Below are 19,589 nucleotides of genomic sequence, written 5' to 3'. Positions count from 1 at the left end.
GTGACAAAAAAAAATGGTAATTGGTAGGAGTATTTCCCCCTTTGTAGACAACACACAATCCCACTTTGTTTAAAATACTTGCTGTTTTTAATTTGAAATTTAATTTTATCTATTTAAATGCGAGGATTTTGATAATTAGGTAGTATCTTCCATAATGCATATTCATTATAGTAATTATGAAATCACTAGTACAAATCTGCTTTAATTATCTATTTTTACTCTATTTAAAAGGCAAGCCTCAAAGTAATTTGTAGTCACAGTTTAATAAATGAGTGTACAAAGGAAAAGGCAAATGAAAGAATCCTGAGGAATTGGTGTATGTGAAAGGCAGCAGGCTGATGGCAGAAGAAAGTCACCAGGAAGGAGTGAGGACATGAACAAAGAAAGGGCAAAAGGGAAGATCAGAAAAAGAAGGGAAGACCTTGAAATGTCAGCTTGTGGAGGAGAATTCATTTTCTCAATCATCTGACCAAAGTCTGTATGGCACTTCTGTGGAAAAAGTGATGAAGGACATACTGTCCCCTGAGTTGCTAAAGAGAGGACTGAACAGTGGGAGAGAGAGGCAAGGGAAGAGTTAGAGAGTGAGGTGCTGCGGGAGCACCTCAGGTGGGACCCACACCCGGGCACTGAGCGTGGGGAAAACCCCCAGAGGATGAGGGCACCTGCAGCGGGTGTGAAGGCCAAGCAGGTGCGGGCCGGGCCGAGGGGCAGGGAGCGACTAGAGCAGGGGGGGTGCTGGAGGCCGAGAAAGGAGCGAAGACGGGGCGCAGCGGAGAGGAGACGCCACTGAAGGTACTTCAGCTCAAGGGCAGGTCAGAGGGTGGCGGGAGGAGGCGGAGGGGAAGAGCTCTGTTTGTAATGTGCCGAGCTTGGGGGCCGACAGACAGCTGGACGTCCAGCCTGGAGGTGATGAGAAAGACCAGGGCTCGAGGTGGAGATTTCACAGTTTCCAGGAGTAAATGGCAGATGAAGCCATCATGGGGCATGAGATCACCTGGGATGGCAGAACAGAGAGAGGAGAGACAAGGGGCCAAGGAGCAGACTTAACATTCAAGGAAGGAGGAAGAGCCCATGAAACAGCCTAGGAGAAAGTCTGGACCACGGTGATGTCATGGAAGCCGGAAGAGTAGAGTTTCAAGAAAGGAATGAATAGTCTCAACAGCGTCAAATGCTACAGGACTAACAAGCGATGAGGGTATGAGAAGTTGTTAGTGAGCCTGGGGGCAGCAATCTTAGTCGAGGGCAGGAGCCAATGCTGGTCCGCCGGAGTCAAGGTGGGGAGGGAAGGTGAGGTAGCAGGGATGCCGAGTGTAGACTTCTCTTTGAAGAAGCTCGGCTGTAGAGGTAAGGAAACCGGGCGACAGCTAGAGGACCAAGACTTAAGGGAACCCCCTGCCACGCCCAGCAAAGACGTCAGGAGCTGAAGGAGCTGTCCCGTATCTAAACAGTCAGACCGTCTAGACGAGTCTGCCTCCAAACGACGTCACAGATTCGTCCACTTCCTCCTATGCTCGGGCTCCCCCTGCACTAGCGCAACCCGACAGGCCTGGTTCCCATTCTCGTCTCCATCTCCCCCACCTCCCCTTCCCAGTTTCCACACAGGACACAACTGCAGATCCCCGAGACCTCTCTCTCTTCCATTAAACTTCAAAGAAACTCTCAACTCCCACTTGCTTGCTTCCCTTTGCCCACTATGCTTTCCACGCACCAGCCTCCCTTCTGGCCTCAGGACGTCCAGCCCTGTTGTTCGTGTGGCACTGACACCCACTCCCTTGTGCGTTTCTCATCATTCAGGTCCCAGAGCTCAAACACCATCTCCTTGGATAGGCCTTTCCTGAGCATCTATCTAAGGTAGCCACTGCTTCTTTCTTAGTCACTCTCTGGCAAAAATGTCCTTTTTAGTTTCCTTCATGGTATCAATCATGATCTGAAATTATCCTGTTGATTTATTCATGATCTGTCTTCCCAGGCTGGAGTGCCAGCCCCACGTGGGCAGAGGCTCTGTCCTGTTCACAGCCAAAGCCCCAGTGCCTAGTACAGCGGGTGGATATGCAAGGCCACAAAAGTGTCCTGGGAAGGGATGGCTGGATCTGGAAAGAACGAGGAGATGAACAGGTTGAAGATAAGAATGAGAAGTGGGCAGAGAACGATCCTTGAGGAGGTAGGGACCAAGGGGATAAACCCAGGCTACTGGGAGAGGAGGGGGCGAGATGAGGACAGATGTGGCTGTGCCAGGGGACAGAAACAAAAATCATACAAGTATCTCTAAACACACAGGAGAAAACGTCATTAAGATAATAAATGAGATATAACTTTTTGCCTACCACATTAACAAAAATAAAAGGACTACCATACTTAGGATGGCAAGATTAGGAGAAAATGAGTACTCCCAAAGACAAAAACTGGTATAACTTTTTTGACAGTAGTTTAGCAATAATGTATCAAAAATACGGAATGTACATAACCTTTGACCCAGCAATCTCACTTCTAGGAAAGTATTCTAAGATATAAGAGTAAAAGCAGGAGCAGTAGTATAATAACAGTGACAATAATGGCAGTGACAGCTAATATTTATTGAGTACTTATTATGTGCCAGCCACTGTGTTAAATGCTTTGTATTATATATCATTTAATCCTCAGAATTCAAGTATATTCTGTTAGCACAGCCATTTTGCAAATGAAGAAACTGAGGCACTGTGGTTTTAAGTAACTTGGTTATTACAGTAAGTTTGAAAAATTGTTTGGTGCAGAGATGTTCAGAGCGTTGTTCTTTATTAAAATGAAAAAGTGGGAGTCACCTAAATGCTCATCCCTATTATGTATACGGGCTACGTAATGGTGTATCATGTACATTATAACAACTGATCAGAAAGGAGATTCATGACATATTTTTCGAGTGGAAAAAAAAAAGGTTATACAGTGCAGTAAATTAAGGATGATCCTATTTATGTATGGCTAGAAATGAAAACATGTTATCTATTTGTGTGTATGTCCATGGAACAATGTCTAGCAGGACATTCACCAATTAATTTACTGTAAATTTTTTCACATAATGGAGAAAATAAGAAAGTAAAAATCACCTGAAATCCTGCCACTCAGAGATGAACATTTTTGATAAATGTTCTTCTAGGCAACTTTCCATGATCATATACACATAATTTCTTACTAAGAAAGCTATTCAGAAATTATAAACCAACATTTCCCAAATTGTATTCCTCTGAACACTAGTCTAGTATGAGAGATTCTTTCTTGCTAAAAAAAAAAAACCAACAAGAATTATGTGGTCAGTAAGTTGGGGGAAACTGTATCAAACAACACAAAAGAGATTTCTCTTTTGCATGTGAACCTGCAAGACTAGGGGTAGGTGATACAAATACCCAAATTATTTGAACTTGGAAGGCATTAGGCCTTAACCTTCTACCACTAATCTCTGTTCCAAGCAGTCTGGTATATTCATTTTTTTTTTTAAATGAGGTTTTTTCTTTTAACATTAATTTATTTATTTTTTGGCTGTGTTGGGTCTTCATTGCTGTGCGTGGGCTTTCTCTAATTGCGGCGAGCGGGGGCTACTCTTCGTTGCGGTGCGCGGGCTTCTCATTGCGGTGGCTTCTCTTGTTGCGGAGCAGGGGCTCTAGGCGCGTGGGTTTCAGTAGTTGTGGCGGGCTCCAGAGTGCAGGCTCAGTAGTTGTGGTGCACAGGCTTAGTTGCTCTGCAGCATGTGGGATCTTCCCAGACCAGGGCTCGAACCCATGTGCCCTGCATTGGCAGGGGGATTCTCAACCGCTGCGCCACCAGGGAAGTCCTACTCACTGTTTTTTGAACATGCTTTTTGCTTCACTATTTACTCAAGAAATACTTGTTCACTATCTGTATGTATAAAACATGGTGCGGTCTCCTTTTTTATTCTTTGCAAATTTCTAAATTTCATTGAAATCATGTTTCTTCCATGAATCCACCTCAAGTCTTTTGGGGATGTAGTGACTTCTTCCTTCAAGCTTAGCAAGTTTAATTTCTAATTTTGCTCATCTGTTTTACATGGTTATATTTGAGAGGAAAGCGCAAATATTATACTTCTCTGAAGCGCTTTGCATACATGAAATTGTTATTGCTGAAGTAAATTGAAGGAGGAAATAATTGACCAGAGCAATTATCTGTCTGGGAATTTAAAATTCTGATTGCATGTTCTTTCTTGAAGAATCCAGTGCTGTTTTACATTCAGGGCCAACTTTTTCCATTGCCTATTGTAAACAGGTTTACTGACCTCTTGTATTTTTTCTTATTTTTACTAACACAATTCCCCTTCCCTTCCCTTCCATTTTCTATCTAGAGTCTTAAACTATTGGTAAACCACTGGGAAAAAAAGGTATGTGTACTTATATATATTTATATATATCCCCATCTGCTTTCCCAAAACATTGGAAGTGGTTTACACTAAATAAGAGCTAACAGTTAGCACTTCTAGGTGCCTAGCACTGTTCTAAGAGCTTTTTTTTTTTTTTTAATAAATTTATTTATTTATTTATTTTTGGATGTGTTGGGCCTTAGTTTCTGTGCAAGGGTTTTCTCTAGTTGCGGCGAGTGGGGGCCACTCTTCATCGCGGTGCGCGGGCCTCTCGCTCTCGCGGCCTCTCCCGTTGCGGAGCACAGGCTCCAGACGCACAGGCTCAGTAGTTGTGGCTCACGGGCCTAGCCGCTCTGTGGCATGTGGGATCTTCCCGGACCGGGGCACGAACCCGTGTCCCCTGCATTGGCAGGCGGATTCCTAACCACTGCGCCACCAGGGAAGCCCTCTAAGAGCTTTAAATCTGCTGACTCCTCAGGACGATGCTGTGAAGCAGGTTCTATTATTTAAAGACGAGGCCCAGGGTGGTTCAGCAATGTGCCTGTGGCAGAAGAACTAATGAGTAATAGCGCCAAGATCACAGCCCAGGTGTTCCGGCTCCAAAGCTGGTGATCTTCACCACTACATTACACTACACGGCCTGTATGAAACCTCAAATCAGAAAAGTCAAAGGCCAAACGATAAAGGCTGAGGGCAGTTGGCAAGGAAGCTTGGTCACAGGAGCAGGGAAAGTTCCTTATGTCCAAATACATAAACTTTGAACTGATTCTATGGAGGCACCTGAATTATGGGGGAAATCTTGAATGTCTTCCTGATTCTCAGGTAAAAACTTAAATTTCCTGAAACAATGTGAGGGCAGTCATATCTATTACTGTCTCATTTTCAGTTACCTAGAACAAAAACCAAAACTGGTCTAGAGAAAGTGAGGCTGGTCTAATTTTACTAAAGCTGAAAAGACTGTCTACTCCAAACACTGCCCTCCACTGACTTGTGGAAATGTTGAAAATACACAGCACTAGATCGTCAGGTAGGCTAAGCCACCATCTCTGGTGGAAAGTTCAGGTTAACTGTAAATTTCCATATTAAGTGTAACATGCTCCCAGAGGAGTATCTCACAACGAGCTGGCTTCATAGCATACCTGGTGAGCTACCTCGCCAGCAAAGGCTGTGGTTATTAACCCTGGTGGCACAACAGAATCACCTCGGGGGCCATTAAGAAATACCAACGCCCAGATTCTACCCCGGACCAGTTAAGTCAGCCTCGGTGGGGAGGAGTGGAGGATGGGCATCAGTATTTTTCAGAAGCTCCTGAAATGATGTTAAAATGAAGTCAGAGTTACAAAATCTCGAGGGGAATGTGCTGTCAGGCAGAAGGGGATACAGGAGCTCAGGAAATGTCTGAACTACAGGTGCTGAGATCCCAGGTGATGTCACGAGTTAGGTAACTGCGTAACAGGGTTACAGACACAGGCTCTTGACCGTGTGTGTTATCCTGCACCATCAAATGCTCAGTTGAGACAATTTAATATGAACTGACTCCTTATCCATGTCCTTTCATTCCTCTGTGAAAGGTTCTCCCTTTTATCAACTGAAATGATCAGGAAGATACATATTCAGGCCTCACTGTTTGAACCTCTCCAAGAAATACTTTCCCTGAGGTTGACCTCAGAAACACTACATGAATAGCACCTTTGCATTTTCATTTAACAGTCAACAATGAAGGTGTCCATTCTATGTGACTGAATGTTCTGTATGTAAATTCTTTTCTGTTGCTTAGTAGCTCTGTGATCTTGAGAAAGATAATCTTCTGGGTCCCAGGTTCCCTCCAGTAAAATGTAGGGGATTAACACATAGGAGGCAGGGTTTAAATATGTAAAAACTTACATATTTACAAGTAAATATGTAAATTAACTCAGAGACTGAAATATGTCATTGCTTTAAATATTCAAATTTCAGGCAATAATGAAAAATATCTTCTCCTTATGATGATACAGAATAACTATTTCAATTGTAAACTGATTTGAAACCTTAGAAAATTAAGCTATAAAAACTGGGAAAGGGGCTTCCCTGGTGGTGCAGTCATTGAGAATCTGCCTGCCAATGCAGGGGACACGGGTTCAAGCCCTGGTCTGGGAAGATCCCACATGCCACGGAGTAACTAAGCCCGTGAGCCACAAATTACTGAGCCTGCGCGTCTGGAGCCTGTGCTCCGCAACAAGAGAGGCCACGATAGTGAGAGGCCCGCACACCGCGATGAAGAGTGGCCCCCAATTGCCGCAACTAGAGAAAGCCCTCGCACAGAAACAAAGACCCAACAAAGCCAAAAATAAATAAATAAATAAATAAAAACCAAAACAAAACAAACAAAAAAAAACCTGGGAAATTACTAAAATGCAATCAAATCTTAAGAGCTATGATACATTTTGGTTAAATGCCCAATAGCTCAAAAATTATGGAAATAAATTCAACAACTTACCTTTCCATTTCTTGTATAATGTGTTTGATGTCTTTTCCTAACTTAAACTTTTTCCCAAATGGAATATCGGAAATAATAATATCGACACTTTCTGAAGGCAATGGCAATTCTGAAACACAAAAATGAGAGAATCTTATTACAGTAAGTTCAAACATTTGTAACCTAAATATGAGAAAACTGAAGTACACTGGATTATTTTTGCATATTAAATAAAATTTAGGGTTGCTAATATTGTTTCTAAGGAATTACAAGATCCTGAAAGGCTTTCATAATCACTAAAGATAGATGGCATAGTTGTTGTATTCCGTTCTTTGAAAAGTGATTTTTTAGGTATTGATATAATAAAATATGACATAAGCAGAATTTTAAATTAACCAGAAAATTCAACTCTTTAAACATATTACATGAATAGATAATTACTAGATCCAAGAAGAAATAGGATGTCTAGAAAGACCTTTTACAAAATTACGTCCTATAACTTTCATTTTTCTTTTCATGATCATATATAAAATTTTGCATGTTGATCTATTTGTTTTTAAGAGAGGTGGCCCATAGCTTTCATTGTGTTTTTAAAGGGTTAAGAACATCTACTTAAGTCCTAAGACTAGAGAAAAGGCTAAACAATCAATAATCAACAAAATGAATATCGTCTCTAAAACAAAATATAGTGTTTGATTATCAAATTAAATTTCCTTCTCAACTTTACATCTTATTCTCAGAAATTAGATTACCATAAGGTAATCTTACCTACACCCAATCTTAACTTCCACATTTTCTGAATATACTTTGCACTTTCCAATTATTTTACTTCCACCACCACCTAAACTAAGTTAGATAATCATTTTTATTTTGGAGAGCATCTAATTCTATAGAAGCACAATAGAATTTAAATAGTCTTTACTATCCGAATACAATACAAATTTCTGTTGGTGGGAAACTTAAAAACAAAATAAAAAATCCTGCTATCTGGGAAAGTCTAATGAACACGTGCTAATCTTTCCTAGTTCTGACCTTACCTGAGATTAGTAGAAGAGCAGGTTGTTAGAAAACAAGTAATGGGATAATATTCTGTTTGGGCTAGGCAGGAAATCTTTTCTCCAGGTCACGTTCTGACTTCATGCCTTTGGTTTTAGGTTACTGATATAGGACACATCCATTTGAACACTGTTAACTATACTTTTTGTGAAACTACTGAAGACAGTGAACAGACATGGTTATCAAACGTTTCTACACGAGGAACCCGGCAGTAACTTACTCCTGAGATTGAGCCCAAGTCTTTGGTCTACTTACACACACACTCATACATGAGTTGCCCATCTTCAGATTTGGTGACATTTTTTCCCCTTCTGGTTGGTGTCTATTTTTATTTGCAACTTTTCTACTCTGTATCATATAATTTGCCAAACTGCTTTAAATCATTGTACAAGCTGAAGGAATAAACTTCACCGAGATAGAAGAGAGTAACTTTTTACAAAGTTCTAGAACTGAGTGGTGTCATCTTCCAATAGAACATAAAATATTCTGAACTTTTGTTGATGTGGCTTTTGTTGTGTAGTCTCTGGCGTCAGACAGCTTGCTTGTGGCTCTGCCACTTACTAGCTATGCGACTTTGGGAAATTACTGCTTCAGTTTTCTCATCTGTAAAATGGGATAAGACTACCCATCTCAGAAGTTAACAAGCGAGGAACTCACGGAAAGTATTTAAAACAGTGCCTGGCAGGTAATGAGCACTCAGTAACTGTCAGCTATTGTCATTACTTACAATGTCCTCTCTGAGGTGTATAAGGAGATGACAGCCAGGCGGAGACCAGTGGGTCAGAATCCTTCAGGGAAGCTCTGCAGAACTTCGCAATTCCTTGTCACAGCGCCTCAAAGGCCTAGGTGGGGCAACTACTTCCAGATGGGCTTATTTCCAACTCACCTTCCCTTTAGCAGTGGTTCTCAAAGTGTGTCCCCAGGGAAGCAGCATCAGTATCACCTGGGAACTACAAATGCAAACTCTCGGGGCCCCCAGCCAAACCTATTTAGTGTGTATCAGAATCGACTGAAGGGCTTTGGTGGAACACAGACTGTTGGCCCCGCCTCCAGAGTTTCTGATGCAGAAACTCCGAAAATCACGAGCACTTGACCCGTAAGATTAAACACGCAGTAAAATCTTTTAAATTATTAAATGTTTAAACTGCCTGTGAACAAAGAGTTTGTAACTAAGGAGATAAAATTCTGAAATAGAAACAGAACTCAAAACAAACAAGTAAAAAAATCATCTCTTTTTTACATCTCTGCAGGATGATTCAAGAACATGAAAAAAATTTTAAAAGACTGCTATGTCTTGAACAAAAACTGTCCTATTTACTCCCTCCTTCAGGGAGAAAAATGAGTAAGAACTGCTTAAAACCAGGATTATGGCCCTAAGATGTTTTATTCCAAAAGGTTTTAAGAGCCTTTAAGATATCTTTCTCTGTGTCTACTTAGACAAGAGACAAGGTAAATTGAGCACTTTTATAAAATTGGGCACACCCTTTTTCTATTTTCTTTAATTGTACTTTCTGTTTGTTATTCTTTCCATCGTCCAGGTTTATAACAATGGCATCCTCTCCTGTAATTCTCAGTTGTTCAAAATTAGTTGTATATTTGATTCAATCCTCATGACCATTTTACCTTGGCTTTCTCTATTCCTCAGTGGGTTCATCTCTTAAATATCTGGATTTTATTAATTTTTTCCCCCTCAAAAGTGCTTATTAGTGAAATGTTGCCTGAACTTTTTTATATTTGAAAATATCTCTATACTAAAATGACATCTTGGTTGGGCGTTATATTTCTGGGTCCCACTTTGCCTCAGTAACCTTGTAAGTCGCCACTATTCCACTGGCTATTGCTCTACCACTTTCTGTTTCTTTCCATCAGCATTAGATTATGCGCTTTCCTTATTTGGTTGCTGCTGGTGAAATTTTTCCCTTTTATTCACACTATTCTTTTTCTGATTTCATTAAACACAAGAGAATACAAATACTTCAATGAAGTTGAAGTTTCAATCTGTCTTCTTAATCCATAATGAGTCTTGAATATGCAAAATGTAGTTTGGCATCTGGATCTGGTCACCATTTAATTTATAGTCCAAACAGAAATCTTTATTTATTTATTTATTTATTGAAGTATAGTTGATTTACAATGATTCAGGTATACAGCACAGTGATTCAGTTTTTTATATATATAAATACATATATAAAAGAATATATATATATATATATATATATTCTTTTTCAGATTCTTTTCCATTATAGCAAACAGAAACATTTTTTGAGAACAAAGAAGTTAGAAATAAAATTATATAATTTTTGAGATATTTATTGTCTAACTAATTGGTTTATTATTATGGTGAACCTAAAAAATAACATATCTGGCATAGTGAAGTTTTTTTTAATTAATTTTTTTATTGGAGTATAGTTGATTTACAATGTTGTGTTAGTGAAGTTTTTTTTTTAAATAAAAACTTAAAATATTATTTAACATTAAAAATAAGTGAAATACTCTGTACTCGTATGCTGAGCAGTTTCTTAGATGCATCAGCTCTAATACCATGTCATAACTGGCATTTTACAGAAGAAGGTAGTATTTTTTTAAAAAGTATGGACTTCTAAAATTTTTCATACAGTTGCCTGCAACATTCTTCAAAGTTTCATTTTTATGGTTGATAGTACGGTAGAGCTCAGAGTAAATTCTGCTAAATGGAGGAGACTCTCAATTCTATTTTTTTTCATTGGGAAAGTGTAAATATCTCAGCCCTCTGGTTCACAGTCTCTCCATTCAGAGTGCTTTTGACAAATATTTTCACAACACAAAACGCAAATAAGTTGTCTCTATTATTCTTTTAATTGTAATGCCAAATTTAGAGGCTGTAAAATCTAAGCCTTCTCAATTTCATTCCATTCCATTCTAGAATATACATTTAACCAATTAAAATTAAGGAAGCCATTAGAAGATTCTTCCTATAATATACCCAAGGTGTATTTACAAATTTCAGAGTCCTGTGCATAATTGAGCTCTCACTGTTTTAATTTGTTCATTTCTTCCTTGGTGTTTGTAGGGATAGATTTTAATGTCCTGTTGCCAGCTTTGTTTTTAATAACTGCAATTCATCAAAATTTTCAAAAACTTAAGATTTTTGGCACTCCATTTGTTGAATTCTTTGATTACAGATTTCCAATGAATTTTGAAAAAAATGCAACTGCAAATAGGCAACTTGTTTATTTTAAAAAGTTTATAGCACAATTATAAGATACCCTGGCTGATTTACAAAGTCATTCTTCAAAGGCTTCAACAGTTTTTAAAACATTGAAGTATAGCTGATTTACAATATTGTGCCAATCTCACTATACAGCAAAGTAACTCAGTTATACACATATATACATTCTTTTTTATGTTCTTTTCCATTATGGTTTATCCCAGGAGATTGGACATAGTTCCTTGTGCTATACAGTAGGACCTTGTTGTTTATCCATTCTAAATACGATAGTTTGCATCTACCAACCCCAAACTCCCAGTCCATCCCTCTCCCTCTCCCCTCCCCCTTGGCAACCACAAGTCTGATCTCTATGTCTGTGAGTCTGTTTCTGTTTTCTAGATAGGTTCATTTGTGCCATATTTTAGATTCCACATATAAGTGATATCATATGGTATTTGTCTTTTTTTTTTAATAAATTTATTTTACTTTTGGCTGCATTGGGTCTTTGTTGCTGAGCATGGGCTTTCTCTAATTGCAGCAAGTGAGGGCTACTCTTCATTGTGGTGCATGGGCTTCTCATTGTGGTGGTTTCTCTTGTTGCAGAGCACGGGCTCTAGGTGCGCGGGCTTCAGTAGTTGTGGCCTGTGGGCTCTAGAGCGCAGGCTCAGTAGTTGTGGTGCACAGGCTTAGTTGCTCCATGGCATGTGGGATCTTCCTGGACCAGGGCTTGAACCCATGTCCCCTGCATTGGCAGGCGGATTCTTAACCACTGCACCACCAGGGAAGTCCCTGTCTCTCTTTCTGACTCACTTTACTTAGTATGGTAATCTCTAGTTGCATCCATGTTGCTGCAAATGGCATTATTTCATTCTTTTTTATGGCTGAGTAGTATTCCATTGTATATACATGTACCACATCTTTAGCCATTCATCTGTCGTTGGACATTTAGGTTGTCTTCATGTTTTCGCTATTGTGAATAGTGCTATGAACATAGGGGTGCATGCATCTCTTTGAATTATACTTTTGTCCAAGCATATGTCCAGGAGTGGGATTGCTGGATCACATGGCAATTCTATTTTTAGTTTTCTGAGGACCCTCCATACTGTGTTCCATCGTTGCTGCAGCAACTTACATTCCCACCAACAGTGTAGGAGGGTTCCCTTTTCTCCACATCTTCTCCAGCACTTGTTGTTTGTAGACTTTTTAATGATGGCCATTCTGACCAGCGTGGGGTGGTACCTCATTGTAGTTTTGATTTGCATTTCTCTAATAATTAGTGACATTGGGCACCTTTTCATGTGCCTACTGGCCGTCTGTATGTCTTCTCTGGAGAAATGTCTATTAAGGTCTTCTGCCCACCTTTTTGATTGGGTTGTTTTTTTGTTGTTGAGTTGTATGAGCTGTTTGTATATTTTGGAGATTAAGCCCTTGTCAGATGCATCATTTGCAAATATCTTTTCCCATTCCGTAGGTTGTCTTTTTGTCTTTTTTTTTTTTTTTATGGTTTCCTTTGCTGTTCAAAAACTTGTAAGTTTGATTGGGTCCCATTTGTTATTGTTTTTATTTCTATTGCCTTGGGAGACTGACCTAAGAAAACATTGGTACAATTTATGTTAGGGAATGCTTTGCCTATGCTCTCTTCTAGGAATTTTATAGTGTCGTGTCTTATGTTTAAGTCTTTAAGCCATTTTGAGTTTATTTTTGTGCATGCTCTGAGGGCGTGTTTTAACTTTATTGATTTACATGCAGCTGTCAAACTTTCCCAACACCACTTGCTGAAGAGACTTTTTCCCATTTTATATTCTTGAAAGGCTTAAACATTTTTAAACCTACCTAATGATGGGCAAGCAAATAAAGCGTGTACTGTCATGCTGAATTAATTTTTTTGTGTTCAACCATCTTTATCACAGATAGCCTGCAGTTCAGTTACTCTGCGTATATTAAAAAATTTTTTTTTTAAAGTCTGTTATTTTGATAACTTAAGTTTCTATTTCAATTCAGAACATCACAGCTTGTTTGGAGGTAATTATGAATTATGTAGGTACCATGTCAGATTCCAAGTACATTTCTGCTTCACAGGTTACTTTATTTAATAAGAACATTAATTTTCACCATGATGCTGTGGTCCACCAAATAATGCATAAACAGACACACATGCAGTGCTGAGCTGAATTTACAGTAGCATTCAAAATAATGAAAGATGTTTCATCTCTGAGAGAAAAAACTTCCTAAATTTCCAAGAATTGGAGGAAAAAAAAAAGCTAAACCACTACTGGAATTGACTTAGCTGATCTTCTCTTTGAAGCATCTGATAACATTGATACAAATATGGCAACATTTACCTTTCTGCAGAGGTCTTCTGCTAATGGAGCCAACATATTAATAGCTATAGCTTCGTTTTATTTATGTACATAAGAAAATTTGGAATTGAAAATGAGCAAAATTAATTTAGAAGAGTGGTCATTTGATCTAAATGAAAAGGCATGCTTCACAGAGTGATATTTAAATGCAGTTCTTTCAGCTGCATGTGATAAATGCTTAATTTTGGCTCAGTCTCCTTAAAATAATGACTACATTTTGAAGTAAATGCTAGATGCTTCTATGAACAGATTTGTTTCATTTGATTAGTGCTATCATCATGGCCCTCACAGTGGATGATAAATGGTAATAAACATTTTACTCAAGTTATCTGTTCATCAACAGCTTTCTTGAGAAATATAAACTCAGTATTTACTTTTTCATTAAATATGCACTTTTAAAACCTAACTGCTGCTGCAAGAGTCTGTTACAGAGTAGTAGCATTACCAAATAATAAAAAGGGATTTATACCATATGATAAACCATAAAGCCATTGTAGCAAAAACACTCAAACTCTCTATGGTGAGCTTCTTACACCCTATTTCCCACACATATTTCACACACACCTAACCCATCACTTCCTACACTTCCCCCTGACTCCCCAAATGCCAGGGCATCCTGGCAGCTTCATGAATCTTGCAGAATATGGTGTGGGCCACAACACACCTGAGTAGAACACTGAGGGCCAGGTGAGCAGGGGCAGGACTGGTATTAGAGGAAAACTCACACTAATAAGAAAGAAAATGCAACCACATTATGGGGAGCTTATGGGTGTAGAAAAAAGCATGCCTTATATCTACAAGTGTAGAGACGAAGGCAGAGATGTGACTGAGAACAAAGCACAGTTATTACCAATAATCTTATTATACACTCTTTCACTGAATGTGACAGGCTATACAGAATGTCTGGTTAGAAGGAGTGAAAACATTCCCCTTTATTCACCTGCCTATAATTTTGTCATTTTAGTTAATCATTCGTGTGTTTCTTTTGCTCAAATCTGTATATATATTATATTGAGAATGTAAGTGTTTCTGTAGATTTTAAAAAAGCCTAATCAATGACTAATTATTTCCTAAGATAGCCTGCAACATAATATTCATTTGGTTCCAAATTTTCATGATGATCAAAACTTAGGAATAAACACGTGCAAAATTTCTGCATGTTAAAGGATTATCTCATCTTATATTAATTAGTAGAGGGTTATAAGATAAAGTGAATGTTACTAAAAAAGTAGAAAAAAATAAGGCCATTAATGCATACAGAGAAAGAAGACAGTGATTCTGCAAAAGCACAAATCACAGTAGGAGATTTATTGAATACTAATGTTCCTAGATGTATCCATGCTTACAGAAGTCTTTAATTCATGCTGTGTGTCAGACACTGGACTCCATGTAGTTATGTAATAAATTCTCACTACGGCTCTATGAAGTAGGTACTAGCTTCATATTATAGATGAGAAAATACATAGAGGTCCAGTGTTTTGCTGAAGGCCGCATAGTGAAGAAGTGGATCCAGGATTTATACTCAATTTGATTCTGAAGTTCATATGTGCTCTCATTATAGTAAGAGGTGTGAGATCCTTGTGTAGAAATACAATTCTAAATTGTACTTATGATTAGAGCTTTAAAAGGTAAAACCAAATTAATGAAGAAAATATACAAAGAATAAATGCTGGAGAGGGTGTGGAGAAAAGGGAACCCTCTTGCACTGTTGGTGGGAATGTAAATTGATACAGCCACTATGGAGAACAGTATGGAGGTTCCTTAAAGCACTAAAAATAGAATTACCATACGACCCAGCAATCCCACTACTAGGCATATACCCTGAGAAAACCATAATTCAAAAAGAGTCATGTACCAATATGTTCATTGCAGCACTATTTACAATAGCCAGGACATGGAAGCAACCCAAGTGTCCACTGACAGATGAATGGATAAAGAAGATGTGACACGTATATACAATGGAATATTACTCAGCCATAAAAAGAAACGAAATTGAGTTATTTGTAATGAGGTGTATGGACCTAGAGTCTGTCATACAGAGTGAAGTAAGTCAGAAAGAGAAAAACAAATACCATATGCTAACAAACACACATATATGGAATCTAAAAGAAAAAAAAAAGGTTCTGATGAACCTAGGGGCAGGACAGGAATAAAGATGCAGATGTAGAGAATGGACTTGAGGACATGGGGAGGGGGAAGGGTAAGCTGGGACGGAGTGAGAGGGTGGCGTGGACATATATACACTACCAAATGTAAAATAGATAGCTAGTGGGAAGCAGCCGCTTAGCACAGGGAGATCAGCTCGGTGCTTTGTCACCACCTAGAGAGGTGGGATAGGGAGGATGGGAGGGAGACACAAGAGGGAGGGGATATGGGGATGTATGTATACATATAGCTGATTCACTTTGTTATACACCAGAAACTAACACACCATTGTAAAGCAGTTATACTCCAATAAAGTTGTTAAAAAAAAAAGAAAATAAACACTTATATCTAGCTAGAATGTCCACCTCTAAAGTAGAGGCATGCAAAGAAGGGGTACTTATTAAATAGTTAATATTGGCCCCTACGTACACAAGATATATAATCCCCCCTAGACTGACTTTTAATATTAAAAGGCTGTGATGTTAAAATAATTTAAAACAGATGTTTTATTCTTTCCTCCAGAAAGTTATCTTGAAAACCATTAATTCACAAAAGAAAAATCTACAAATGACATAAAGTGAAAAAGGTTTTATCTCACTAGTAATTAAAGGTAAATTTTACAGATTTTTACCAGATTTGTAAAGAGTTTAAAAAATCATAATAGAACGATAATATCCAGCCTCAGCAGAGGTTGAGGGAACGTGCACTATAATGGCCACACCTGGTCTGGTGTGACCTGTTACAACTTCCATCCTCACGTGCTCTGCCTTCCCGTCACCAGGAGTGCCCGTCCCGCCACTTGTGCGCTGCGTCCCATCCTTTCTTGGGGGCTGGGAGTGTATCAGATGAGCAAGTCTCTCTCTCCTACACTGTTGAGTTTCTCCTGTTTATCTGTTCATTCTCTTTAGCGTAAGAACGTGTTGTACTTTTTTAAAAAAGTGAATTCTATCTTCAAAAAAAATCCCTGCTTGATGCCTAATCTCACCACTTTGTTACCGCCCCATCTCTCAGCGCCCCTTACCAGTCGAACTGCCCAAAAGAATGACCAGGACTCGCCATCTGCAGGTCACCTTCCCCCATCATCCTCTCCAGGACCCGCTCAGGCGGCCAGGTCTGCGTTCCTGCTGCTCCACGGACACGGCCAGGCCGTATTTTGCTTCACCACCGGCAGCATCTGACACAGCTGATGCTTCTTCCTCAGATTCTCTCTTACCTTCTCATCACTGGCTGTTCCTTTACTAGATTCTCACCCTCCAGAACTCGAAGCATCTCATCCTCAGAGAAAGCCTCTCTTTTCTCTATTTGTACTTATTTCCTAGGCGATCTCGTGGATTTAAATGTTATCTGTACTAGTGATGTCCATCTTCTCCCCTAAACTCCAGATCTGTATACTGACCTACTACACTGACATCTTCTCCATGTGGTGTCTAATCATCACGTGGAACTGAACAGGCCCCAAACTCCAACTTGCTCCGCCTGCGGTTTTCCCCAACTCAGTAAATGGCAACACCACCCTCTAGCTGCTCAAGTCAGAAAGCTCAGTGATCCTTGTTCTTTTCCTCACATTTAATCCACCAGCAAATCCTGTTGGTTCTACCTTCAGAAAATATATATACACATCTCTGACCTCTACTTAACACCTCCACCAATACCACTTTGCCCCAAGCCACCACCATTTCTTACCTGGATTATTGCAATAGTCTTGTAACTAGTCTCTTTGTTTCAATCCTTGCCCTACTATTGTCTCTTCTTAACACAGCAGTTAGAGTGATCTTTTAAAAAAGTAGGATTTATTTGGCTATTTGGTATCATAGAGAACTTTTTTCTTAAAAAAATGTTTTTTTAATAACAGTTGAGCACTTATACTTGATTTTAAAGTGAAATCTTATGGGAAATGCCCCAAACATGAGAACTGATGAAAGTGGAGTTGGGAGCGTAGCAACGTTCTAATGGGCAAATCAGTGCTTCCTTCCTCATGCTGTTAAGGCACTTTGGAGACTGTACAGGGTATGAAAAACCACTGCTCTGGAACAACTTATAGAGCTATTCCATTTTTCTTGAAGGTCTCAGAAAAATAGCTTTCTTAAAGAAATTAGGGTATATGAAAACTTGATTTCAGTCTAATCACCCCTCGGCTTCCTCTAGAAAATTGTGTCTTATGCACAGAGCCCTGTTAAAAACCTTGACAGAAAGGTTGAAAAGATAGTCATTGATAGCAAACAACTATGAGATCTCAATCAACAGTACAATTTCTTCTTTGACGCTGCTTTTTTTTTTTTTAATCATTTCTTTCTTTTTTTTTATTGGAGTATAATTGCTTTACAATGGTGTGTTAGTTTCTGCTTTGTAACAAAGTGAATCAGTTATACATATACATATGTTCCCATATCTCTTCCCTCTTGCATCTCCCTCCCTCCCACCCTCCCTATCCCACCTCTCTAGGTGGTCACAAAGCACCGAGCTGATCTCCCTGTGCTATGTGGTTGCTTCCCACTAGCTATCTGTTTTACGTTTGGTGATGCTGCTTTATTATGCATTTATATAAAAGTTATCCTAACATTTTCTTCTTGTTAATAACTCATCTCTACTACTTTTTTACTATAATAAAAATCTGTTTAAACAATATTCTGTTCCTCTAGATTACAGATTCAATACTGGGACTTATCTACCACCTATTCTCTCATTCTCATGTCAAGAGAATACGATTTTCTTAGCTGGGAATTAAATGTGGTCACTTTTAAGGGAGAAAGGTGCACTAAGGGAAAAAAAGAAGGAATGTGAGGCTTCTCTCACACAGTCTAAATACCTTGGGCCTCAGGGAAATATTATTTTGGACTCCACAGACTTGATTCCTCGTCATGTTTCTTGCTGCTGATTCCGCATCAGTAAACTGGGAGTAATGGTTTCCCTCTACCTAACAGGGTGACCAATTGTCCTGGTTTGCCCCAGACTTCCCCGGTTTTAGCCCTGAAAGTAGTACTGGTTTAGCAAACTGGGATAGTTGGTCACCTCACTCCCTATATTACAGGAATACTGTCCAATGAGGCAAGGAAAAGGTAGGGTAATTCAAAACATTTCATATACACTTTATCTGAAAGAATCCACAGAGCTATTATTATTATTATTATTCTGTTTATTTTATGCCTATACTAAGTGATCCCTGGTTATGATGTGAGAAATGGTTCAGATGCAACAAACACATCTTAAGAAGGCATGCTTTTACTTACGTGCTTAGGGAAACTACATAAATACTGTTCCTGATCATGAATCATTCGAAAAATTAAAAAGTTACAATTATCACATTGGAAGTAAACTGAGTATTGGCGCCACAGATATATTACAGAGTATAAACAATTCAACCTTTATATATGAAAAGTGAGTCCTGTTTTACATTATGATTCTAAATGTATTTGCAAATGTTCATTTCCCCCAAATGTTTGCATTTTTAATATCTTACCTATCACAGAGACTTTAAGTAACTCAATTTTATCCTTAAGGCCTGCAGCTTTCAGATTGTCACATGCACCTAGCAACTGTGAGTCACTGACATCAGCACCCACGTAATACACATCCTATGAGGGAAGAAATTCATATTATAAGTATAAATAAACCCATATTTTATGTAGTTAAGAAAATCTACTTGCATTTTCAATGATGAAAATGAAATTAATAGATTTGTTAATTCAGGTTAAAACAAATTTAGAATATTTCTTTAAAATGACATTCATGGGCAAAAAACTGAGAAGTTTTTGTTAAAATTTTAAAAACTGTTAATAATATTTTACAATTACAAATGTCTAAGGAATTTAGGGATTTATATAATCTAGGTCATGACTAATTATTGTATTTCTATCATATTTTCCTAAATTTATCACAGTATTTAAAGAAACAACACAGCAATTTAATTAACCCTTCAGAGTCTATTTTTATTACAGTTATATAGCAACTTGTATAATTAAAAAATAATCCCTAAATAGACAGTCTACCTGTACATAATTGGTAAGTGAATACACACACACACTGATTAACGTAAAACATTGCCTG

General features: G+C 38.7%; 1 protein-coding gene across 8 annotated transcripts in view; it reads right to left on the bottom strand.

Moving 5' to 3' along the window:
- Window positions 1–19,589, bottom strand: part of THUMPD2 (THUMP domain 2 tRNA and snRNA guanosine methyltransferase) — a gene marked incomplete at its 3' end in the record, with an annotated part of 63,415 nt that overhangs the window by 17,541 nt on the left and 26,285 nt on the right. For 6 of the 8 annotated variants that reach the window (XM_082427796.1, XM_082427799.1, XM_082427793.1 and 3 more), the window contains 2 exons: window positions 19,003–19,117; window positions 6,819–6,927 (listed from right to left, as the gene is read on the bottom strand). In XM_082427796.1, coding sequence (XP_082283922.1) covers window positions 6,819–6,927; window positions 19,003–19,117 — 224 coding nt within the window. Of the gene's footprint in view, window positions 1–6; window positions 2,091–6,818; window positions 6,928–19,002; window positions 19,118–19,589 lie in introns of those variants that run through there. The other 2 variants (XM_082427797.1, XM_082427800.1) reach the window with 2 other exon arrangements.

The sequence above is a fragment of the Balaenoptera physalus genome, assembly GCF_965194825.1.
Source record: "Balaenoptera physalus genome assembly, chromosome: 15".
Classification (NCBI taxonomy): Eukaryota; Metazoa; Chordata; class Mammalia; order Artiodactyla; family Balaenopteridae; genus Balaenoptera; species Balaenoptera physalus.
The sequence above is the reverse complement of the archived record's forward strand: the minus strand, read 5'-3'. Positions and strand labels throughout refer to the sequence as shown.